Genomic DNA, 17,146 nt, shown 5'->3' with positions numbered 1-17,146 from the left:
CATGCCCATGAAGGTGGTTAACTTTCAAGACCGCCCCGGTTACACTAGAGACCAAAGCTCTGCCCGCAAGCGGCGGTGTTCTTTGATTTTACACTGTACTGTAGGAGTAAGGTTAATGGAAGCTGCCATTTAGGCAGGGACATACACCAGGGATCTGGGCTGGAATAGAGGAAGGGACACGATCTGTTTTGTACAGGAAGTTGAGGACAATATAAATAATTAAACTGAGGCGGTGTAACTCAAGGGGTTCCTCAGTGGAATGATATCAATGATGAGAATTCAGCTACTGGGCTCAGCTATTGTTCTTTATATGAAGTTGTTGTTGGTGGTGGTAGTGATGATGATGATGATGGTAATGATGGCGGTGATAATGATGATGATTTAAATGTGTCTCTATCTAAAACCATTCCAGGTAAAACAAGAATCCACAACCCGGCTGAGGATTCATGAGGATACTGTCTATCAGGGTAAAAGACTTCTTGGCTGAAGATAAAGGACTGATGGAGAAATGATGAGGACTGGTGTGTGGGTGAAGAGGGCTCCTGACATTACATCAACATCATCCTACCTTGTCTTACTTTCCACACAGCAGATACCCTGGTCTGTCTGTCCCATGGAATAAACCTTCCCTGGCTGATAGCACGACCCCTGTCTCATGGAATAAATCTACCCTGGCAGATAATCTGACCTCTGTCCCATGGAATAAACCTACCCTGGCAGATAGCCTGACCTCTGTCCCATGGAATAAACCCACCCTGGCACATAGCCTGACCTCTGTCCCATGGAATAAACCTACCCTGGCAGATAGCCTGACCTCTGTCCCATGGAATAAACCTACCCTGGCAGATAGCCTGACCTCTGTCCCATGGAATAAACCTACCCTGGCACATAGCCTGACCTCTTTCTGATTGGAATAAACCTACCCTGGCACATAGCCTGACCTCTTTCCGATTGGAATAAACCCACTCTGGCACATAGCCTGACCTCTGTCCCATGGAATAAACCTACCCTGGCAGATAGCCTCGCTTCCTCTTACCATTTCTCCTTGCATGAATCAATCAGCTGTGATCTAGCCTGCTGCATGATGAACATGCATTGGGCTGATGCAAGATGGCTGGATGAATTCTGTTAAATGTGTTTATTTCCTTTGAAGGGACAAGAACAGGCTTTGGTTGGTACAAGCCAGATGTACATAGTTGTAATAACATTGTAATAATGTAATGTAATAACATTAATGTAATAACATTGCTGTAATACAAGTATGAAGGTATATGTGTGCAACAAGCAATAATGTTTGATATAACCAAAACATTTATCTTCTTTTCTTCAATGTATAAATGCTATTGTTTTTAAATAATGTGCAATATAAGCAGTTCCTCTTCTGAACTGACCAAATTAAGGTTGTTACTACTGTAACAAATGAAATATCTTTTAGTTTAGTGTGTGTTGTTGTGTTTTCTGAAGGTTACTAGACAGATGGCATGCTGGTTAAAATTTTCTTCCTCATCATCTGGGATATAAAATTTAAAAAACTATCCTCTGTAAAAAACTATCCTGGGTAAAAAACTATCCTGGGTAAAAAACTATCCTGGGTAAAAAACTAGCCTGGGTACCAGTCTGTTTCTGTTATCATTTCACGCCTCGCCACTTCTTGTCATGCCATGTTTGGCAAGGAATGGAATGATAGTACAGACTGGTACACAGTACAGACTGGTACACAGTACAGACTGGTACACAGGACAGACTGGCACACAGGACAGACTGGCACACAGGACAGACTGGCACACAGGACAGACTGGCACACAGGACAGACGGGCACACAGGACAGACTGGCACACAGGACAGACTGGTACACAGGACAGACTGGTACACAGACTGGTACACAGACTGGTACACAGGACAGACTGGTACACAGGACAGACTGGTACACAGGACAGACTGGTACACAGGACAGACTGGCACACAGGACAGACTGGTACACAGGACAGACTGGTACACAGACTGGTACACAGACTGGTACACAGGACAGACTGGTACACAGGACAGACTGGTACACAGGACAGACTGGTACACAGGACAGACTGGTACACAGGACAGATCAAAACACTACGGATGATCTTAGTTTCCTGGTTCATTGATGAGCTGTCTCAATTCCTCTATTTCCATGTAGAGATCTTACTTTACATTTATCTATTGTTTACACCTATGATGCAATGCATTTAAATGACCTAATTAACTGTTTAAATTATGTGTTCTTATATATATATATATTAGTGTGTGCTGTTCATTGTTTGTAATACAATTTTGTTGGAAAAATCCAATCAAGATACTCCAGTTCTTGCTATCGAACAGCCTCTACCATATTATTTGACCTATTAAAGTGTGATTGTTATCGTGAGTGGAATGTTTTTAATTAGTAGTTTAATTGACTGGCATCTAAAAACAGAGAGCTTTTATTGCTGTTATTTATGTTAGGCGGAGCGACACAGGGGAACCCAAGAGCAGACTCAGATGAGGAAACAAAATACTTATAGTTACACAGAGAGATATGGAGTGCAGATCCGGGGAAGCTTGGATGAGTTGCAGAAAAAACACATGTGGAGACTGCGGTTGGAGTTAGCTGAGTAGAACAGGGTAAACAGGTCCTGAGGGGAATCAAAGATAGTGGTGGTGAGTAAAATCCAGAGCAATGTAGTTGGGTGGTGAGATGTGGAACAGGAGACAGGAGCCAGAGACAGAGCAATAATGAGCAGAGATTACGATCTGGCAGAGTGCAAGTGGCAGGACTGAGTATTTGTTGAGGTCTTCATTATGGAATGAGTTGCAGCTGGTAGGGATCTGCTCTGACTCCAGCACACCTTTCTCCAACCACAGAATCACACAAAAAGGGAGAGGGAGAGAGAGAGTGTACAGGGGGATTAACTGCAGGTCAAGACACCGGATGAACACCAGAGGGCGTAGCAGAAGCATTTGTGACAGTACGCCCCCCTCTACGGACGCCACCTGGCGCACGACCCGTCTTGTCTGGGTGTGAGGTATGAAAATCCTGTAAGTGGGAGGGATCCAGAATGTGACGACGGGGCACCCAGCAGCGCTCCTCAGGCCCGTATCCTTCCCAGTCCACCAGATACTGCCAACCTCGGCAGTATGGTCGTCAATGAGCCGAGGGGTGGAGGAGCAGCTGCAGGAGGGGACAGGAGCAGACTGGTTTAATTAAGGATACATGGAAGGTGGGTGAGTTTTGAGAGAGTCTGGGTATTTCAGATGAACAGCAGAGGGGTTTATGACACGATCAATCTCAAAGGGGCCAATGAACCAGGGAGGTGTTTTTTTGGAAACCACTTTCAGGGGCAAGTCCTTAGATGAAAGCCATACCTTTTGGTCTGGAGTGTAGACTGGGACTGAAGCATGGCGACGGTTAGCTTGGGATTAGGTCCTGGTGGAGGCATGAAGAAGGGCCCTCCTCCAGGTGCGCCGACAATGGCGCATGTGGTCCTGGACTGAGGGCACCGCTACTTCGACCTCTTGGGCAGAGAACAAGGGAGGTTGGTAACCCAGAGCACACTCATAGAGTGTGACACCTGATGAGGCGTTGATTAGGGTGTTGCGGGCATATTCCACCCAAGGTAGCTGGGCACTCCAGGAGGAAGAGTTAGCCGAAGTCACACAGCGTATTGCAGTTTCCAACTCCTGGTTGGCCCACTTGGTCTGGTCATTGGTCTGGGGGTGATATCCAGACGAACGGCTGACATTAATACCCAGAGCTGTGCAGAAGGCTGTCCATACCTGGGATGTAAACTGGGGTCCTCTGTCAGAAACAATGTTACTAGGGATGCCATGCAGCTGCAAAACATGGGATACCAGCAGGAAGCTTGGAGGGGAATGAAGTGAGCCTCTTTGGAAAAATCAGTCAATAATAGTGAGGATGACTGAGTTACCATTCAATGGGGGAAGCCCAGTGACGAAGTCCAAAGATATGTGTGACCAGGGGCGACTATGTATGGGAAGAGGACAAAGCAGACCAGATGTAGCTTTGGTGGAGTTTTTGTTCCAAGCCCAGACCGAGCATGAATTCCTGAGCGTCTTTCTCCATGGTAGGCCACAAAAATCGCTGACGCAGGAAGGCGACAGTCCGGTTCATGCCAGGGTGACAGGTGAGGTGTGTAGAATGGGCCCATTGGAGAGCATCAGAACAAACTAAATCTGGCACAAACAGAGCCTTACAAGGACTGTTTCTAGGATCAGGCTGGTTCAGCTGAGCCTGACGAACACGGGACTCAATCTCCCAGGAGACAGCAGCAACGATACAGGAGGATGGCATAATGGTTTCTAGCTCGTGAACTTGTGTTGTCTGCGGTCAACTGATGGGAGAGGGCGTAAGGCTTGGTATTCTTAGATCCGGGGCGATAAGTGAGTGTGAAGTTGAATCTTCCAAAAACAATGCCCACCTGGCCTGCCGAGAGTTCAGATGTTTGGCGGTCTGGATGTAGGCTAGATTTTTGTGATCCGTCCACACAATGAAGGGAAGGACCGAACCCTCTAACCAGGGACACCACTCCTCAAGAGCCAGCTTAACAGCTAGGAGTTCCCGGTTACCTTTGTCAACATTTCTTCTTTCGGGACAAGAAGGGACAAGGATGGAGCTTCTGATCCGAGGGAGAATGTTGAGACAGGACTTCACCTACCCCGGTGTCGGAAGCGTCCACCTCGAGGACAAACTGGAGTTCTGGGTCTGGCTGGGAAAGGATAGGAGCAGAAGTGAAGGGATGCTTGAGTTCCCAGAACACTGCTTCTGCCTCAGGGGACCAGTGGAATGGAGTGGAAGTGAGTGGTGAGTGGTGAAAGGCGCTGCCAAACGACTGTAGTCACGGATGAATTGTCTATAAAACCTAAGGAAACGCTGTAACTGCTTCAGATTCGTGGGCACAGGCCACTCTGTGACTGCCCTAACCTTGGCAGGGTCCATTCGTAGCTGTCCTTGAGCAATAATGTAATCCAATAAGGTCACAGAGGAAACATGAAACTCACATTTCTCAGCCTTAACAAACACCTTATTCTCCAATAGACTTTGGATAACTTGATGGACGTGTTGCTTGTGAGCCTCAATGTCCTTCAAAAAAATTCCGGAGTTCAAGTTTAGTAAACACTGTGGAACCATGGAGGGGGGGTCAAAGTAGCACTGATAAGTGGCAAAGGATACTTGTTCCTGACAGTGATCCTATTCAATCCACGGATGTCTATGCATGGCCTCAGTGACCCATCCTTCTTCTTGACAAAGAAAAACCCAGCTCCCACTGGAGAGGAAGAAGGCCTGACATGTCCGACAGCCAGGAAATCCTGTATGTATTCTTCCATAACCTCTTTCTCGGGCGAGAGAGGTTATACAACCTGCTACTAGGGAGAGGAGCTCCAGGCTGAAGCTCGATAGCACCGTCGTACGGCTGATGGGGCGGCAGAGATGGAGTGTGGTGCTTACTGAATACAGGAGCTAGACCGTGATATTCTGGAGGAACGGAAGGCAGGTCTGGGGGTTCTGGAATGGACTGGGGTGCATACAAGGCAGGGAGAAGGGCATAATGTAGACAATTAGAATGACTCAAATGTACTCCAAGTAGTTACCCTTCCGGTGGACCGGTCAATCTGTGGGTTGTGTACCTTTAACCATGGATGACCCAGAACCAGAGGTGAGTGAGAACAGTCGATGATGTGGAAACGGATCTTTTCCTGGTGATTTGTAAAGGACTGAGTATTTGTTTAGGTCTTGATTATGGAACGAGTTGCAGCTGGTAGGTATCTGCTCTGACTCCAGCACACCTTTCTCCAACCACACAATCACACAGAGAGGGAGAGGGAGAAAGAGAGTACAGGGGGAGTAACTGCAGGTCAAGAAGACACCGGATGAACATCAGAGGGAGTAGCAGGAGCAGATGTGACAAAAAATATGAGTACATTATCTCTTATACACACACACACACACACACGCGCACACACCCTGTTGCTGATGAGGCTGTAAGCACAATGGTATCAAAGCCATTTCCCGGTAATAAAACTGAAGAGACTACCACATTTTCATATATCCTTTTAGATGAACTCCAGGCTTATATAGAGCCAAGAGTTGTTCCTGGTTAGGTTTGAGCATTAAATTTGGCTCTTTGATTCATGTCCAATAAACAAATTATTTATAGATACAGGTGAAAATATTGTCCTCACTTGTTCTGTCCTGTTCTGTCCTCTGCTGTCCCCCTATCCAGTCCTGTCCTTTCCTGTCAGCCTATGTCATGTTCTGTCCTCTCCTTCCTGCTATCACACCCTTAAACATCAGACCTCCATGTTATCACACCCTTTGGATAACCTTTGGAACCCCTCGACAACATTCCGCTAAAAAGGTAGTGCGCGAAATTCAAAAATATTTTTTTGAAATATGTATCTCAACAAGTCCAATACAGCAAATGAAAGATAAACATATTGTTAATCTACCCATCGTGTCCGATTTCAAAAATGCTTTACAGCTAAAGCACATTATGTTAGGTCATAGCCAAGTCAAAAAAACACACAGACATTTTTCCAGCCAAAGATAGGAGTCACAAAAATGAGAAATATACATGTAGATCAAATTAATCACTAACCTTTGATGATCTTCAGCAGATGACACTCATAGGACATCATATTACACAATACATGTATGTTTTGTTCGATAATGTGCATATTTATATCCAAAAATCTAAGTTTACATTGGCGCCTTACGTGCAGTAATGTTGTGAGTCCAAAACATCCGGTGATTTTGCAGAAATACTCATAATAAACATTGATAAAAGATGCAAGTGTTATCCACAGAATTAAAGATAGACTTCTCCTTAATGCAACCGCTGTGTCAGATTTTTTTTTAACTTTACGGAAAGAGCATAGCGGGATTTCTTGTTGATTCCAAAATGGTGGATATTCCTCTGGCTGTTTTGGGTTCTTAGCGCCGTTCTCAGAACCCAAAACAGCCAGAGGAATATCCGCTATTTTGGAATCAACAAAGTTAGAAACAACACCATAAATATTCACTTACCTTTGATGATCTTCATCAGAAGGCACTCCCAGGAATCCCAGTTCAACAATAAATTACTGATTTGTTCCGTAAAGTTCCATAATTTATGTCCAAATAGCCACTTGTTGTTAGCATGTTCAGCCCAGTAATCCATCTTCATGAGGCACAGGCACTTCATCCAGACAAAAACTTGAAAAGTTCTGTTACAGTCCTTTAGAAACATGTCAAACGATGTGTGGAATCAATCTTTAGGATGTTTTTAACATAAAACATCAATAATGTTCCAACCGGAGAATTCCTTTGTCTTCAGAAAAGCACTGGAATGAGAGGTAACTCTGTCGGGAACGCGCGTCATGAGACCAAGGCACTATGCCAGGCCACTGACTCAAAGAGGTCTCATGAGCCCATCCTTTATAGTAGAATCCTCATTCAAGTTTTTAAAGACGGTTGACATCTAGTGGAAGCCGTAGGAAGTGCAACTTTATCCATATCTCAATGTGTATTCGGTTGGCCAAGCTTTGAAAAACTACAAACCTCAGATGTCCCACTTCCTGGTTGGATTTTTCTCAGGTTTTCGCCTGCCATATGAGTTCTGTTATACTCACAGACATCATTCAAACAGTTTTAGAAACTTCAGAGTGTTTTCTATCCAAATCTACTAATACTATGCATATCTTATCTTCTGGGGATTCGCTTATCTTCAAGCGCATTCGCAAAAAAAGCACTGTCGTTGCACCAATGTGTACCTAACCATAAACATCAATGCCTTTCTTAAAATCAATACACAAGTATATAATTTTAAACCTGCATATTTAGTTAATATTGCCTGCAAACATGATTTTTTTTTAACTAGGGAAATTGTGTCACATATCTTGCGTTCTGTGCAAGGAGAGTCAGGGTATATGCAGCAGTATATGCTGCCTGGCTTTTTGTGAACTGTGTGAAGACCATTTCTTCCTAACAAAGACCGTAATTAATTTGCCAGAATTGTACATAATTATGACATAACATTGAAGGTTGTGCAATGTAACAACAATATTTAGACTTAGGGATGCCAGCCGTTAGATAAAATATGGAACGGTTCCGTATTTCAGGGAAAGAATAAACATTTTGTTTTCGAAATGATAGTTTCTGGATTTTACCATATTAATGACCTAAGGCTCGTATTTCTGTGTGTTATTATATTATAACTAAGTCTATGATTTTATATTTGATAGAGCAGTCTGACTGAGCGGTGGTGAGCACAGGGTGAGCACAGGCACTATGGTGGTCTGCTTAAAACATGTTGGTATTACAGACTCGGACAGGGAGAGGTTGAAAATGTCAGTGAAGACACTTGCCAGTTGCTCAGTGCATGCTCACAGTACACGTCCTGGTAATCTGCCTGGCCCTGCGGCCTTGTGAATGTTGACCTGTATAAAGGTCTTAGTCACATCGGCTGCGGAGAGCGTGATCACAGTCTTTCGGAACAGCTGTTGCTCTCATGCATGCTTCAGTGTTATTTTCCTCAAAGCGAGTATAGAAGTAGTTTATAGCGGGATTTCTTATAATCTTTCAGGTTAGTGTCCCGCTCCTTGAAAGCCGTAGCTCTAGCCTTTAGCTCAGTGTGTATTTTGCCTGGAATCCATGGCTTCTGGTTGGGATATGTACATACGGTCACTGTGGGGACGAAGTCATCGATGCACTTACTGATGAAGCCAATGACTGATGTGGTGTACTCCTCTGCCATCGGAGGAATCCCGGAACATATTCCAGTCTGTGCTAGCAAAACAGTCCTGTAGCTTAGCATCTGATTCATCTGACCACTTTTTTATTGATCTAGTCACTGGTGCTTCCTGCTTAAATTTTTTCTTGTAAGCTGGAATTGGGAGGATAGAATTATGGTCAGATTTGCCAAATGGAGGGCGAGGGAGAGTTTTTCACGCGTCTCTGTGTGTGGAGGAAAGATGGTCTGCATTGAAGTCACCGGCTACTAGGAGCGCCTCCTCTGGGTGAGCGTTTTCTTGTTTGCTTATGGCGGAATACAGCTCATTCAATGCTGTCTTAGTGTCAGCCTCTGACCATGTAAACAGCTACGAAAAATACAGATGAAAACTCTCTAGGTAGATAGTGTGGTCTACAGCTTATCATGAGATACTCTACCTCAGGCGAGCAATAGCTTGAGACTTCCTTAGATATCGTGCGCCACCTGTTATTTACAAAAATACATAGTCTTATCAGACGCCGCTGTTCTATCCTGCCAGTACAGCGTATAACCAGCCAGCTGTATGTTGATAGTGTCGTCGTTCAGCCACGACTCTGTGAAACATAAGATATTACAGTTTTGAATGTCCCGTTGGTAGTTTAATCTTCCACATAGGTCATCTATTTTATTGTCCAAAGATTGCATGTTTGCTAGCAGAATGGAAGGAAGCGGGGGTTTATTCGATCACCCACAAATTCTCAGACGTTTTCTCCTCCTCCTCTTCACGAAAATCACAGGGATCTGAGCCTGTTCCCGAGAAAGCAGTATATCGTTCGTGTCGGCCTCGTCAGACTCGTTAAAGGAAAAAAAAGATTCTGCCAAACCGTGGTGATTAATCACAGTCCTGATGTCCAGAAGTTATTTTCGGTCATAAGAGACGGTAGAGCCAACATTATGTGCAAATTAAATGTAAAAATAAATAATCGAACATCTGCCTTCTTCTCTGGTGCCATCTTAGAGACTTCCATGTTATCACACCTTAAACATGAGACGTCCATGTTATCACACCTTAAACATGAGATGTCCATGTTATCACACCTTAAACATGAGACCTCCATGTTATCACACCTTAAACATGAGACGTCCATGTTATCACACCTTAAACATGAGACGTCCATGTTATCACACCTTAAACATGACATGTCTATGTTATCACACCTTAAACATGAGACGTCCATGTTATCACACCTTAAACATGAGACGTCCATGTTACCACACCTTAAACATGAGACGTCCATGTTATCACACCTTAAACATGAGACGTCCATGTTATCACACCTTAAACATGAGACGTCCATGTTATCACACCTTAAACATGAGACGTCCATGTTATCACACCTTAAACATGAGACGTCCATGTTATCACACCTTAAACATGACATGTCTATGTTATCACACCTTAAACATGAGACGTCCATGTTATCACACCTTAAACATGAGACGTCCATGTTATCACACCTTAAACATGAGACGTCCATGTTATCACACCTTAAACATGAGACGTCCATGTTATCACACCTTAAACATGAGACGTCCATGTTATCCGATAGCTCCAATCCAAAGTCCAGCTCTCTAAGGCCTAACAATAATAATCACAGGGATGAGGGTCGTAGTAAAAGGTTTAGCCTCTGATCCATGTCACCCTCTCCTGTCCAAGGAAATGAAGCACAAGCCACACCACTCCGCCCGGGCCAAGTGCCATACATGTACAATTCATGAACCTTTTAAATGGTTAACTAGTGAGCCAGGCCTAGTGATAGTATTACTACAACAAGATGACTGAGAAGCTTTGAAGTTCAAAGGGTTTTACAGTTCAGAAACAGAGATGTAGTTTGTTAGACAAGACATCCTATCTAGTGGGACCCCAGGCAGACAGGCAGGCGGGCGGGCGGACGGGCGGACGGGCGGGCGGACAGGCAGGCAGGCAGGCAGGCAGACAGACAGACAGACAGACAGACAGACAGACAGGCAGACAGACAGACAGACAGACAGACAGACAGACAGACAGACAGACAGACAGACAGACAGACAGACAGACAACGGACAGACAGACAGACAGACAGGCAGGCAGGCAGACAGACAGACAGGCAGACAGGCAGTTAGGCAGACAGACATACAGAGAGACAGACAGACAGACAGACAGGCAGGCAGACAGACAGACAGACAGACAGACAGACAGACAGACAGACAGGCAGGCAGGCAGACAGGCAGGCAGGCAGGCAGGCATACAGGCAGGCAGGCAGACAGAAACACACACACACACACCGGCAGCAAAGAGGCATGAGGCCACATGGTCACATGGACAAGGGCCATGCCACTATACCGTCTTCCAACCAAGCCTTGGTTGCATCAGAAGTATGTGTGACTCAGTGCCAACAGCCGAGCCTGATCCTGCCGAACCCACCAGCCCATACCGGCCTAATGTTACTCCTAAATATAGTCCCACTGGTTTTCCCCACCACCAAGCTGTCGAATCGTGGGCATATTTACCCTCTCAACTACTCCTGCCAGCCTACATTGCAACAGGCCAGGGTGGTCAAAATATGATTGTTGTTCATTTGGTTTACTTCATTACTTTAAGTGGGGTTGATTTAGTTTGCCAAGCATATCGGATATGCCATTGCGCTGGGAAAGCTAAATTAAGTTCACCATGAAGTATCTGACAGAAATCAAATGGCCTCACATAGACCCAGGTCTAGTGAACCAAATGGATTCATTAAACACACTGCGCTGATGCACTACAGACTATTATATACAAGCCTGGAGAAGGAGAGTAAATCATCCATACTGGTCTCTAACCGTAGCCTAACCATCTCTGTTCCTGTAAATGATTAGCCATAGAGCCACACCCTTTTCTGCACATTTCCTGCTCTTTGTATAGTGAGGAAAGGCAAGGAAAGACTGGAGGTCACGGCTAGCTAGAGCGGAGGTCAAGGCTAGTGGACACAGCAAAAACCAACATTGGGCTTTATCACTTGCATGGGGCTGTGTATTGCTGTGTATCCTGTCATTTAAGAACATAGAATAACATATTCATGACAACAATAACAGACCTAGCCACAAATCCCAGGATAGGAGAATATAATAACTTTCTTTTCAATAAAACCTACTTAATGAGACTGTAAGTCACAGTCACATTTCCCATAATATTATGATCAGCTTGAGCAATAGCAAATCTGATCATGACTACAATATTGTTATCTTGCATAATATCTAAACTCAGCAAAAAAAGAAAGGTCCCTTTTTCAGGACTCTGTCTTTCAAAGATAATTCATAAAAATCCAAATAACTTCACAGATCTTCATTGTAAAGGATTTAAACACTGTTTCCCATGCTTGTTCAATGAACCATAAACAATTAATGAACAAGCACCTGTGGAACGGTCGTTAAGACACTATAAACTTACAGACGGTAGGCAAATAAGGTCACAGTTATGAAAACTTAGGACACTAAAGAGACCTTTCTACTGACTCTGAAAAACACCAAAAAAAGATACCCAGGGTCCCTGCTCATCTGCGTGAACGTGCCTTAGACATGCTGCAAGGAGGCGTGAGGACTGCAGTAAATTGCAATGTCTGTCCTGTGAGATGCCTTGACAGCGCTACAGGGAGACAGGACGGACAGCTGATCGTCCTCGCAGTGGCAGACCACGTGTAACAACACCTGCACAGATCGGTACATCTGAACATCACACCTGCGGGACAGGTACAGGATGGCAACAACAACTGCCAGAGTTACACCAGTGTTCTTCCATGGCCAGCAAAGAGCCCGGATCTCAATCCCATTGAGCACGTCTGGGACCTATTGGATCGGAGGGTAAGGGATAGGGCCATTCCCCCCAGAAATGTCCAGAAACTTGAAGGTGCCTTGGTGGAAGAGTGAGGCAACATCTCACAGCAAGGACTGGCAAATCTGGTGCAGTACATGTGGAGGAGATGCACTGCAATGCAGCTGGTGGCCACACCAGATACTTACTGTTACTTTGATTTCGACCCCCCCCCCTTTGTTCATGGACACATTATTCTATTTCTGTTTGTCACATGTCTGTGGAACTTGTTCAGTTTATGTCTCAGTTGTTGAATCTTGTTATCTTCATACAAATATTTACAAATGTTAAGTTTGCTTAAAATAAATGCAGTTGACAGTGAGAGGACGTTTCTTCTTTTTTTTTTGCTGAGTTTATATGATGTATGCATATCTAATCTCCATAATCTCGTTCTTATCCCTATCATCAGTTAAAGCATGGTGATTTGCCTGGAGAGAATTATCATTGTGTTTCACAGCTTAGAGTCAAGCTATTGATTCTGTTGTCTTCTAGGAAGCCAATGATGCCTGACATAGCTCCCGTATCGGCTGGCAAAGGTCTGACATGCTATGGAAGGGGTGGTCTAGGTTTTCAGACGGGGTGTGTGTGTGCGCGCGCATGTGTGCATGTGTGTGTGTGACCGCTATGCTGACTGAGTTCAAGTAACAGGTGGAAAAATCGGAGCTATACAAATCTAGCACAGTAGCACCGCACTCCAATTGGACATAGTTCCGGAGTACAGTAGAAGCTAATTGGCTACAGTAAAACGGACTGATTGGACTGAGTTGAGCCACGAGGTGTGACATGAATAGTGACGCTGTGGTGAATCCTTTATATGCTAGGCAGAGATACTCTATCAATGAAGTAGTAAAGGGAGGGGACATTCTAGCAATAAGAGAAAAAAATAAAGTTTAAAGGACTTTTCTTTTGAAAGTTAATGTTTCTATAGGGGTTCCTTTCCTTCGTCTAACACCGACGTAGAGTAGTTACTGCTACGGACCAAGATCAAGATATCATCATGAAATTAATTATAGGAATTGGCGGGTAAGTCATATCTAATGAATATTAATATTAAAAACAAGTTTACTATTTTACTATTTGTTATGACGGTAAGAACATAATTCAACGTTTCTAATATTGATAATACCAAACGTATTTCTGTAGCCGAAATTAATTGTCCACACAAGATCAAGTGGACCGGAGATAATTTATAGAAAATGATGTTCATTGTGTTTTTTAATTATTCTGTCTAGCGTGACCAACGGTGGGAAAACCACTCTAACCAATAAATTGATCCAGGCGTTGCCCAACTGTTGTGTGATACATCAGGATGACTTTTTTAAGGTAAGATGCTTCATCACGTTTATGTCTCTCAGCACAGAAAGCTTGCTGTTTGAGTAACCACTTTCATTTGATTCATATCATTATTTTGAAGTCATAACATCGTGTTCACTTGTTTTACCATGCGTTTTTATGATCGAAAACGAACAGATTGTATAGATTGTATAGCCTACAGTAGCCTATTTAATTGGAGTTACAAAAAAAAAAAAAATTGGCCTTGAACACTTAATATCGCCACCTACTGGTGGCAAGTCAGTAAAGGATGACCAGACAGAGCTACCATATTCCACCTGATATAATGTGCTTAACATTGTCTCCTGAAGAACCAATGAAAATGTTGAAATGTTTACATCATTTGAAGTTCAAACATTGCATTCACTTTTCATTGTAATGCAACAATTGTTTTTACTGCATGACAGTTATTAATGTTCATTTGACTTTGAACATTTTCATTCACCCGATAATGATCTGTATACTCTGTGTTGTCAATGTCAACAACTTATTGCAAATTAAGGAAGGATCATTTAAAAAAAAAAAAGGGGTTCTTTTTATTTAAATGTCAGTGGATGAATATCGCTGACTGTCAACGGCTGACACCGTGTACCCTCTCCAGTACGACTACAGTGCCCTGCCCACATGTTGAGCAGTTAGGCCATGTGCCAACAGCATGGTTGGGGTCAATTCTATTTCAATTCAGTCAATTCAGGAATCGGGAGTTGGATTTCGGAATTTAGAATTGGAATTTAGAATTGGAAATGGAATTTACTTCCTGATCCCATCCCTGGCCCTTACAAGGCATTATTTACAGTGCACTGAGGGTGCAGGTTAGCCTTTAGCTGTTTGCCTCAGTGGAGACGCTGGCATCGTTAACTTAGCTCATATCCAGGTGTGATCAGCACTGACTGGTTACTACTCTGTCATCATCACCTTGAGGTTGCAGCAATGTTTTCTTGGTGACTGTTATTTCAGAAACCCGATCAGATAGAAGTCGGGGAGGACGGCTTTAGGCAGTGGGATGGTAAGAGTTGGATTCGCTGTAGGAATGAAAACAAACACTACGAGTAATGTACTCTTTTCCTTTAATTGACATCTTCAAAAGTTCCTCTGATACTTTTGTAATAGACAACAATTTACCTGCAATTTTAAATTCAATTTTTACAAAAATTCTGTGAATGCTACGCCAGTTACTAGAGCTGACTGTTGTGTTTTGAAACACATTGGCTGCTGTGTTGTTTAGTTCCCTGGTGGTGAAGCGTATTGTTCTGTCTATTCCCTGTTCTTTAGTGATCACATCCCTGGATATGGAGGCCATGGTTAACACTGTGGAGGGATGGCAAGAGAACCCAGTCAAGTTCGCCCGCTCCCACGGCATCTGCGTCACACCTGAAGCAGAGGACTCAGACCCTGACAACGGTATCCACATCCTCATCGTGGAAGGGTTTCTGCTCTATAACTACAAGTATGTTGTTTTCCTACAACATTTGACATGTTAAAGACAACAACATTTTGCCTGAAGTCAGTCTGTAGTTAGACTCTCTCTCTCTGTCTTCCCTTCGAGGACAATAACGTTCAATCGTATCTTACTATACACTATTATTGACTTTATCGATGAAAGTTAACTAGAGTTTTCACAACTCACGCCTTGTTCTGACCACCGTTTGTTTTGGTTCCTGCAGGCCTATTGTTGATGTCTATGACAAAAGCTACTACATTGCCATTCCAAAAGAGGAGTGCAAGAGGAGGAGAAGTACAAGGAACTACACAGTCCCTGACCCCCCTGGTCTGTTTGAAGGCCATGTCTGGCCCATGTACCTAAAACACAGGAAAGAGATGGAAGAAAACTACCATGGTATAGGTATGTACTGGACACTACTGCAGAGTTCATGTCATGTTTATTATGATCAATTATTATAATATATGTGTGTATTTAACTTTTCCACTATTTTTACTATGGTTTATAATGATTAAATGTGAGGCATTTTGCCCCTCAGAGTACCTTGATGGCTTGAAACCTAAAGAGGAGATCTACAACCAAGTGTATGAAAACATACAAAACACCCTGCTCAACAACTTATAGGTAAACTAATACATATATTGGATCACGTACGTGTACACATATAAATCGGCATTAATGTATTGCTTGCTAATAATTGTTATATCTCTCTCTTCCACAGCAGGGAGTCCCAAGACTTGTGTATAAACCTGTAAATACTACTGCCTGAAATTAATATGGATATGTAAATAGTTTAAGGCCTAACTTATTTAAAAAAAAACTGAACGGCAGAAGCATTGTATTTTGTATAATCAAATGTTAACCTTTTCTAAGATGATTTACCAACTGGACTGCCCAGTGTTGAAACACATGAAGAACAGGTCTATGTGCTTCCTGTGTTTTCATGGTTAAAAAATATCTTCCCACACTGAGAGAAAAGATTGTGTCTACAACATAAAGAGACCTATGAATCCATCTACTGTGTTCTGTGGTTATTCTCAATCCAATAAACTTTCAATTTACCGCTTTCTAAACGAGGAAATGTGGCAACACAAGACTAGTATCCAGTAGACGCAGCTATATTACAGTGAGAGCATTTAGAAAAGTATTATATTAATACCTACAGAAACATATACAGCTGTTACATCTTCATATCATTTTGTACACTGAAGACAGATTCAAGATCAACACAAATGCTTAGTCTGTTTTTTTAAAGTTTTTTTTTACATCATTTTACATCAGCTGCTCAGCTGCTCTGCTCGAAGCTTTAGCATTCAGGAAAAGGGAAAGAAACCAGAACAGAATTTATTCCCGATGAATTTTGAACATTGAACCAAAAACTCTCCACAAACATAAACAACAACAACAAAATCAACAACAAAACTAGCCCTACTGTGATGTAGTAGTAACTACTTCATACTGACACTGTGCCGACCTACGTAAACAGCCATGTCAATGCAGAGATATCTGGGACATATTCATCAGTGGAAATGGCTTCTCGATGATTAGGAGAGGTTTTCCATGCCATGGAAATAGTTAACAGCTCTTTTGAAGTTAAATTGAAGCCACCGTAAATTGTTCCCTCCAAGACATTTAAAAAAAGGTATTCTTTCGTACAATGCATATTTTATTGTGTTTAGCATTTAACAACAGCGCTCCATCCCATTAATGAGGGGAGGCAGTCAAAACAAACCATTGGTTGTGTTTGTATTTCATCATTCAAAGCCCATC

General features: G+C 43.1%; 2 protein-coding genes and 1 long non-coding RNA gene across 9 annotated transcripts in view; 2 read left to right on the top strand and 1 right to left on the bottom strand.

The window, feature by feature from the left end:
- LOC110530789 (caytaxin) overlaps positions 1-2,398 on the top strand; it is a 44,660-nt gene extending 42,262 nt beyond the window's left edge. For both annotated transcript variants that reach the window (XM_036986544.2, XM_036986546.2), the window contains one exon: positions 413-2,398. In XM_036986544.2, the coding sequence (XP_036842439.2) occupies positions 413-416 (4 nt within the window). In that variant the 3' untranslated portion in view covers positions 417-2,398. The remainder of the gene's footprint in view (positions 1-412) is intronic.
- Positions 1-17,146, bottom strand: part of LOC110530792 (uncharacterized) — a 51,940-nt gene that overhangs the window by 25,160 nt on the left and 9,634 nt on the right. The window contains exon 3 of one of the 3 annotated variants that reach the window (XR_005052976.2): positions 2,539-2,645. The exons of the other annotated variants lie outside the window; for them this stretch is intronic. This is a non-coding gene — a long non-coding RNA (uncharacterized LOC110530792). The remainder of the gene's footprint in view (positions 1-2,538; positions 2,646-17,146) is intronic. 3 annotated transcript variants of the gene reach the window in all.
- LOC110530790 (nicotinamide riboside kinase 2) lies at positions 13,209-16,390 on the top strand. Of its 4 annotated transcripts, none has more exons than XM_021614057.3 (7): positions 13,237-13,626; positions 13,836-13,926; positions 14,893-14,941; positions 15,208-15,382; positions 15,600-15,778; positions 15,915-16,000; positions 16,098-16,390. In XM_021614057.3, the coding sequence occupies exons 1-6, from the start codon at positions 13,601-13,603 to the stop codon at positions 15,998-16,000; spliced, it is 606 nt and encodes a 201-aa protein (XP_021469732.1). In that variant the 5' UTR covers positions 13,237-13,600; the 3' UTR covers positions 16,098-16,390. The 4 variants fall into 4 exon arrangements, with proteins under 4 accessions (XP_036842442.1, XP_021469732.1, XP_021469734.1 ...); XM_021614059.3 differs by having other exon boundaries at positions 13,299-13,626; positions 16,101-16,390; XM_036986547.2 differs by lacking the exon at positions 14,893-14,941 and having other exon boundaries at positions 13,209-13,626.

This window comes from Oncorhynchus mykiss, chromosome 8 (assembly GCF_057628025.1).
Source record: "Oncorhynchus mykiss isolate SJ-2025 chromosome 8, ASM5762802v1, whole genome shotgun sequence".
NCBI classification, from domain to species: Eukaryota; Metazoa; Chordata; class Actinopteri; order Salmoniformes; family Salmonidae; genus Oncorhynchus; species Oncorhynchus mykiss.
The sequence above is the reverse complement of the archived record's forward strand: the minus strand, read 5'-3'. Positions and strand labels throughout refer to the sequence as shown.

Bases quoted from the DNA above. Each gene is read 5' to 3' on its own strand.
- LOC110530790 (XM_021614057.3), top strand. From the start codon at position 13,601: ATGAAATTAATTATAGGAATTGGCGG. The intron at 14,942-15,207 runs GTAAGAGTTGGA...CCTGTTCTTTAG, and splicing joins CGGCTTTAGGCAGTGGGATG to TGATCACATCCCTGGATATG. The intron at 15,383-15,599 runs GTATGTTGTTTT...TGGTTCCTGCAG, and splicing joins TTTCTGCTCTATAACTACAA to GCCTATTGTTGATGTCTATG.